The 7,722-nt window shown below is 39.6% G+C and overlaps 1 protein-coding gene across 1 annotated transcript; it reads right to left on the minus strand.

The window, feature by feature from the left end:
* Positions 1-1,428: 1,428 nt before the first annotated feature.
* LOC122048051 (subtilisin-like protease 4) lies at positions 1,429-3,348 on the minus strand. Its single transcript, XM_042609659.1, has one exon. The coding sequence runs from the start codon at positions 3,280-3,282 to the stop codon at positions 1,429-1,431; it is 1,854 nt and encodes a 617-aa protein (XP_042465593.1). The 5' UTR covers positions 3,283-3,348.
* Positions 3,349-7,722: the final 4,374 nt, after the last annotated feature.

Raw genomic sequence — 7,722 nt, forward strand, 5'->3', positions numbered from 1 at the left:
CAAGCATGCCGGTTAAGGTGAATCAGATGATTGGAAAGTAATGAAGTTTTAACAAATCAAGAGTTTATTAGATGCTAGATTAGTAGAAGTTCCATTGGAGTAGTCCATGCATGTCGAAGTCCTAGTGAATCAATGTAGAACTAAAGTTGGGTGGGTAGAAATCTTGATTTATAAAGAATGAACTCCTGGATACACGATTTCTAAGCACGTGAATCCCAAATAAATTGAGATAAATAAATATTAGACAAATTGAGAAAGTCTCATGGACATGAGTTCATTTGGTGAGGACTCAGCACTTGAGTGACTGGAGTTAGTTTCAATCAATTGAAGACTCATTTTAATCAATTGATGGTTGAGTAAGTCAATCAACAATTGAGTCAAGTTGGAATGCTAATAAATAAAATATCATTCTAGTTGTCAATCAACCAAGTGATTAACTAAAGCAAGACTAATGAACTAATAGGTGAGATTAGTTGACTAACACATCAACAAAATTCTAAGAAGATAGTTGTTTATCTAAAAAATTTAACGTTGTGAGGCGACTCAAATGCTATGGAAGATAAATTAACTAAATACAGGATCAATCGACTCAACTAGTCATTATAAGCTAGGGCGGTCAAATACATTAAAGTTCAATTGACTCAACTAATACAATAAACAAACTAAGGTAAATTAATAATTGACTGATATGACACATTCAACAGAGCTATTAGTAGCAAGAGCTCTATAAGAGGGGATTGATTGGAGATGTTGATATCAACGGTTGGCCACTTAAAACAAATGAGATTGAAAGCTAGTAATAACAAGTGATAACAAACTAAAAGAAAGCTCGAGTTATGTAATATTTTCTTATGCTGAATTTATTTTCTCTAGCATTATATATCCTTGATGATGTTGTAAACTCAAATTTATAAGAGTCTTCTCTACCTCTATAAAGTATAAAGACATTCTAGGAGTGATCCAATGATATATCATATATCATAGAGTAGGAGTTTGTGAGTTGTCAAATCATTTAACTTAGTTTTTTTGCATGTGTTTGTATGTTTATATTTATTTTATTCTATATTTTCCTCGTCTATTAATAAATTGTAAACAAGAGCACAAAATAACAATGACTAACTATTAGCTTTTCTAGCCAGAATATCAATCCAACATCTATAACAGAGAAGAATTACTAAGTCATTGAATACACTAATTAGACGAGCAATGGAGTGGATGCCAATGACACGGGGAGGACAAGTCCAAATTAATTAGGAATAGAATTTGTGCATTTTAGAGGGATCAATAATATTATTAATTTATGATATTTAAAGGGAAAAATATTTATTGATTCGAGTCCCCAACCAGATTTATTCATTCATACATTCTTCTTACTAACCAGGAATAATAATATTTGTAAGGAAGAAGACAAAATGAGCTTGCACTACATCACTCCAGGGCGGAGACGACAAATGGGCTGGTCACCACATACTTACCATCATCGGAGGTCCAAGTCAGCTTTCCCTCCACTAATTGATTACCGGAAGTGGGAGGTCTGCCGGCACCCCATTTTGCGCTCACAGTGAATGACTTCTGCTCGTTCAGCTCAGTGAACGTCAATTTAGTGGGGGTGACAGTAGTCGACACAGCAGTCTTCGATATGCTCACTGACACCGTGTAGCTCGATTTTGCTGGTCCAACGTTCGTGACCGTCCGGGTCACTTTAGCCTCCGTCCTGCCTTTGGGGGCTAGCAAAATTGACGGGTAGTTGAGCTTTTCTTCGGTCATGCTCTTCGAGCAGTCCACGGCTCCGCGCGCAATATTTCTTGCGCCTTCTTTGCCAAATTTTCCGCAGATGTAGGAGATATAGTCATCGTCAGTGATGTCATAAATAAGACCGGGATCGACAGCTTTGTTAGGGTTGACGTGTCCTGCGCCCTTGGCGAAATAGAGCGCCGGCTCAAGTAACTCGTCAAAGACGTCAGCGTCTGCCGTGGTGATGATTGCCGACCTGATAGCTGCTGGTGACCATGCAGGATGTGCGGCCTTTAAGAGCGCGGCGACACCGCTGAGGTGAGGTGTCGCCATGGACGTGCCAGATATAATATAGTACTGATCCGGAGTGTCACGGGAATGAATATAGGCTGCGAAGATGTTAAGGCCAGGGCCGGAGATGTCTGGCTTGAGGATTCCCGGTGTTGCTTGAGATGGCCCCCGGGAGGAGAAGTAAGCCACAACGGGGGCAGGGGATACGCCGAGAACTGTCCCGTTGAAGACGATCGACGCTGAGGGGTTAGAAGCAGAGTTCAAATACGATATGAGGTCGGAACCTTCTTGGATGGTGAGCACTACTCCGGGAAAGTCCATCTTCCTGATCGAGATGGTAGCGCCCTCTGTCTTTGAGGAAATGGAGATCAATGCCCTGGCTCCGCGGGACTTGGCAAACGCCGCTACACGTAAAAGGCCGCCGAGTTCGACCTCGCATACCCAGATGCTACCCCTCTGGCTATCATCAAGAGGATCCATGTCGCAGGACGGGGACTCGGTGGAGTAGTACAGGGGAAGATAGCTCTCAGGGAAGTTGCTAGGTTGGTCGAGAGACTCTCCGGGGATTACCTTCCCACTGGGAAGCTTCACGGAGGCCCTGAAGCTTCGATCGACGCTGCTAGCTGCAACAGTGAGCATCCATGGCGCCTCATTGGAGAGGGTGAAGTAGTCAGGTCCATCATTGCCGCCAGCACAGCTGACAAAGATGCCCTTCCTTGCCGCCGCGAATGAACCGATGGCGATAGGATCTTGGTCGAGAGGCGTGGAACGGCCACCGAGCGAGAGAGAAAGGATGTCGACGCCATCCTTGACAGCTACGTCCAACCCGGCGAGGATATCGGCAGAATTGCAGCTGCCGTCACCGCCGCAGACCTGGTAGATGGCGAGGTGAGCCCGAGGGGCCATTCCGGCGGCAGTGCCTTTGGCGAAGCCGAAGTAGCTCGCGTTTCGGACGAAGTTACCACCAGCCGTGGCGGAAGTGTGGGTCCCGTGGCCGCCCTCGTCAATGGGGTGACGCCAACCGGTGATCATCGACCTGGCTCCGATGAGCTTGTTGTTGCAACCGGTCTCGAGGTCGCAGGATCCCTTCCACGTCGAGGGTGGAGGCGGGACCCCCTCGTCGTCGTAGGAAGGGTGGCCGGGCGTCACGCCGGTGTCGAGAACTCCAATGATGACTCCGCTCCCGAGCTTCGAGTCGTCCCAGAGCCCCTTACTCCCGACCTTGAGCCCGAGGAAATCCGGCGTGTGGGTGGTCATTACGTGCAGCACACGGTCGGGGAACACGCGCACAAAGCCATTCTTCTTCCGTATCTCCTGTAGCTCTTCCTCCGTCAGCATGGCGGCGAACCCGCTGAATACATCGCTGTACGAGTGCAGTAGCCTCCGATCGACGCTAGACTGCTCGACGGCCGGCGGCAGGAAAGATTCGTGCCACCTCTTCAAGCTCCCTTCCGACAGCGGTTCAGTTGGCTCTTCCACTTGAATAATGTAACGGCTCGCAGAAGAAGAAGGAGAGGCGACCAAGGGATTGGAGAAGACGACAAGGAGAAGAAAGAGTAGCCATGGGGTATGAGTACTCATGTCTGGAATCTAAATTGCTATATCTTGTGATAAAGACGGATCCTTTTGTACTTATATATATAGGGAGCCGTACGATGCCAAATATGGAGACAATGTATACTTAAAATATAATAATAGTTACTCCGTTTTAGAACCTGCTTTATATATAATATATATTTAAAATTTAATAATTCGTCCTTTGTAGAATCTACTAAACACCTAATATATTCATATGATAGTTCATTGAAATATTAAATTATGTGTCTGTTAAATACTAATTACATTCCCATTTGGTGCCTATCATTCCTCAAACCCTCTTGCTACCTCTGTAGAAATTTTACTTGTATAACATTAAAAAAAATTCCGGCAGAGTTTTTAATAAAAGTAAAACCATGTCGTATCACTTGACTAGTCAAATTATATTTTTGTTAATTTTATAGATGCCACTAAATGTAATAAATCATTACCGGATCAACAAGTCGAGTGAATAATTAATGGTTTTTATTTAAATATGAAAGAAATATGTTGTAAATATTTATTCAAGGATGATTGTGTTTTTTAGGGGAGAAAGAAATAAAGTCACATAAAAATTAAATAAAATGAATTGGAGGTGGATATAAGAAATATTTAAGATATTTTTGATAAATTAAAGATTTTATATTTTTTTTTATTATTGTTGTTTAGTAATTAATAATTTTTATTGGTTATTGCCCAATTAAGTGCATAAAAAAATAAGTAAAATAATTAAAAAAAAGACATCCTTAATTATTAGAATTGTGAAAAAGATATTCTATTTGATTAAAAAAAATTATTACGTCATATTTCTCATACATAATATTCCGATCAAAGGTCGAGGAATGAAATAAATTCCATTGGAATGACACTTGGTTGATTGGAGTATTTGCCATGTAGTACTTAGTTCTATTTCTCGATGGAATGGTCGTCTCACCATAGTTCCAATGAGAAGTAAACTAAAAAGGGACACTCTTAAAGAATGTAGATCCGCTACATTAACGACCCTCATAGTGCAAGCCCCACAGATATAAAAAGAGATAAATATAGTATACATGCGTTAGACGCATGGTGGGGTAAATCCTACGTCATCTTAACCAAGATTAGAAGGACGGTCGAGTCGAGCTCAACTCGGCCCCATAGAAAAGAAATGAGCCGCAGGCCAAATACTGACAAAGTGGAATTCCCGTTTGGGTAAACGAGTGTACAGAAGGCCTATAATCACTTCAGAGATAACATGACCAGGAAACCATGGGTAAAAAATAGTTTGACAGAAATGCTATGGTTGCTAACACATGGGAGGCTATCTGTCTGCGTTAAGCAGGAGTATTAGAAGGGCATGTTGGAGTGTATACTTAAAAGTTTAGCTTTTGTACACATTTATTTTGAAATAAAGAATCACATTGGTCAAATGTTTACATTTATTTGTTAAATGTAATTGTTCAATTAATTTATATAGTAGACAACATGGAGTGTAGAGTCACACTTAGAAGATCATGTTGTCGGTTCTCTATAAATTATAAACAGTTGCTCACGACTAAGATGGAAAGGAACAAACCATCAGAATAGACGTAGTGTAATTAAGTATTAGTTTATCTTGACTAATAAAATACACTGATACACTTTAAGGCTATGTTTACTATAGAGGGTGGATGAGGAAAGGAAAGGAATCAACGATAGAAATTTGTCTTTGGAGGAAGAGAAAAGAAAGGGTGAAGAAATCTTTTCCTTTGCACACTTGTTTATCTTGATAAAGGAAGGTGAATACTTATGATGTAATTTTGTAAATAAAAAAGGGTGCATGCGTCATTTTTTTTTGGTACATAGTGTAATTTTGTGAGTTAAAAAGGGTACATGCATCATTTTTTTTGGTATATGGTGTAATTTTGTGAATGCAAAAGGGGTACATGCGTCATTTTTATTTCCATCCGTTGCTTTCCGTCCGATTTTGAGGTGATTGATTTTGGCTCCAAAATTATCCGCGGATGGATTACATTACTTTTCCTTCAGAAAATTTTAATGAAGTAAACGACGGAAACTTTTCCACCGTGGAAACTTTTCCTTAATTTTACTTTCCACTCTCCCAAGTAAACAGAGCCTAAGTGTATTGAGTAGGATCATTTAGGTAAGTTCCTTTTGTACTGACTTAGTAAAAGAACTAGACCTTAGTTATTATGGAAGTGTGTGCTCTTAATCCTAATATAATAACAAGCATGTATATTTAATATTTATTTCTTTGACTTATCAAAGGGTGAGGTTTAGCTCGATAAATCAATATACCCGATAAGTTAGGAAATGCTATTACTTATAGTGTGTGTTGTTGATTATAGAAGGAATTTGTGTCCTAGTTATTTAGGTTGAGAATGCCCCCAAGAGGAGCTCATAAGGATTGCCATGTTAAACCCTGCAGGTGGACCTAGTCTAACATGACAATAAAGTTGAGTGGTACTACTCTTGGAGCTAGATATTAATTAAATGAGTTGTCAGTAACTCACTTAATTAGTGGACATTCGTAATCTTAAACGCAGGGAGACTAACACACTCATGATAAGAAGGAGCCCATAATGTAATTTGGGATTGGTGCGGTAGTGCGGTAATAACGCTCTAGTGGAATGAGTTATTATCGATGAACTTGAGTTGTGTGTTCGGGGCGAGCACGGGATACTCGAGCTCATCGGAAGGCCAAAACCAATTTCTCCTCTAGGTCTCTGTTGTAGCCTCAATAAAGCCTCAAGTCCATCCAAAGAAAAGCCTATCTTGGTGTCCAAGAAGGGGTCGGTTCATTGCTTGGTGACCAAGCAATGGTCGGCCACATATTCTCTAGAAGTGGCCGGCCCTTGCCTTGGGCAAGGGGGCCGACCGCAATATTTAAATTAGGAAGGTTGTTTTTGAATTTTTAAATTTCCTCAGATATTTACAATTTGCAAAAAGAGAGATTTTAAAATTTTATAAAATTTTCCAAATTTAAATTAGGCCACAAGATTTTAAAAGAGAGTTGTAAAATTTATAAAACTTTCTTTTAAAAAGAAATATTATTAGAGATGTTTTAAATTTTAAAACTTGATTTTAAATTTTAAAACTTTCCTTTTAATATCCACATTAGAAAAAAAAAGAGTTTGTAAAATTTTATTAGAAGGTTTCTTCTTTTAAAATTTTATAAAATTTTTTTCTTTCTCTCCCTTTTAATAAGTGGTCGGCCACCTTGCTTGGTGCCCAAGCAAGGGGCCGGTCAAATAATTAAACATCAACAAATAGTTGTTTAATTAATAAATCAATCTAGGATTGATTAATTAAAAGGAAAGAAAAAGAAAAAATTAAAAGAAAATAGGAATGAGTCTAATTTTTTATAAAACTCTTTCCATAAATTTCCGTTGGAAAACTAATATAAAAAAGGGGGAAGGGGAGGCATTGAAAAACATAACAATTGATATTGTGTTGTTGGAGATCATCAAGTGGTCGGCCCCTCTCCCTCTCCCTCTCTTCCCTTTGCTCTCTTTTGCTCCTTTGTGGTGGTGGTGGCCGAATTCTAGAGAAGGAGGAGAAGCTCTCCGGGTGGTGTTCGTCTTGGAGGATCGTCGCCCACACGACGTCCAAGAGGAGGTGAGGGATACGGCAGAAGATCTCGAGGTTTTTAGCATACAAGGAAGAGGTATAACTAGTATTTAATTTCCGCATCATACTAGTTAATTTTTCTTTGTATAAATACCAAATACAAGAGGCATTCGATTCTTGTTTTTCGAATCTAATTTCGATGTTGTGTTCTTTTTCTTTTTTCCTTGTGATTTGATTGTTCCTTTTGGTTAACCTAGAGTTATATAAGGAAATTAAATATTAACTTTCCTTAAAAGGCTTTGTCTAGTCAGTGGTGGTTGCTCCCATATCCAAGAAGGTCAAGTGCCTCGTCATGCAGTACTAGAAGCCAATTTTGGAAACTAATATTTAATTGAATTTATAACCTAGGTGATTTGGATCAAACGTGTTAAGTTCCGCAAGAGATCCAAATCTAAACCTAAAAGAACATATAAGTTAAACTTGGAATCAAACGTGTTAAGTTCTGCAGGAGATACAAGTTTAACTTAAAAGAACACATGGTAGCTAGGAAAGGTTCAGATCACGTACAAAATT

The sequence above is a fragment of the Zingiber officinale genome, chromosome 2B (assembly GCF_018446385.1).
Source record: "Zingiber officinale cultivar Zhangliang chromosome 2B, Zo_v1.1, whole genome shotgun sequence".
Taxonomy (NCBI): domain Eukaryota; kingdom Viridiplantae; phylum Streptophyta; class Magnoliopsida; order Zingiberales; family Zingiberaceae; genus Zingiber; species Zingiber officinale.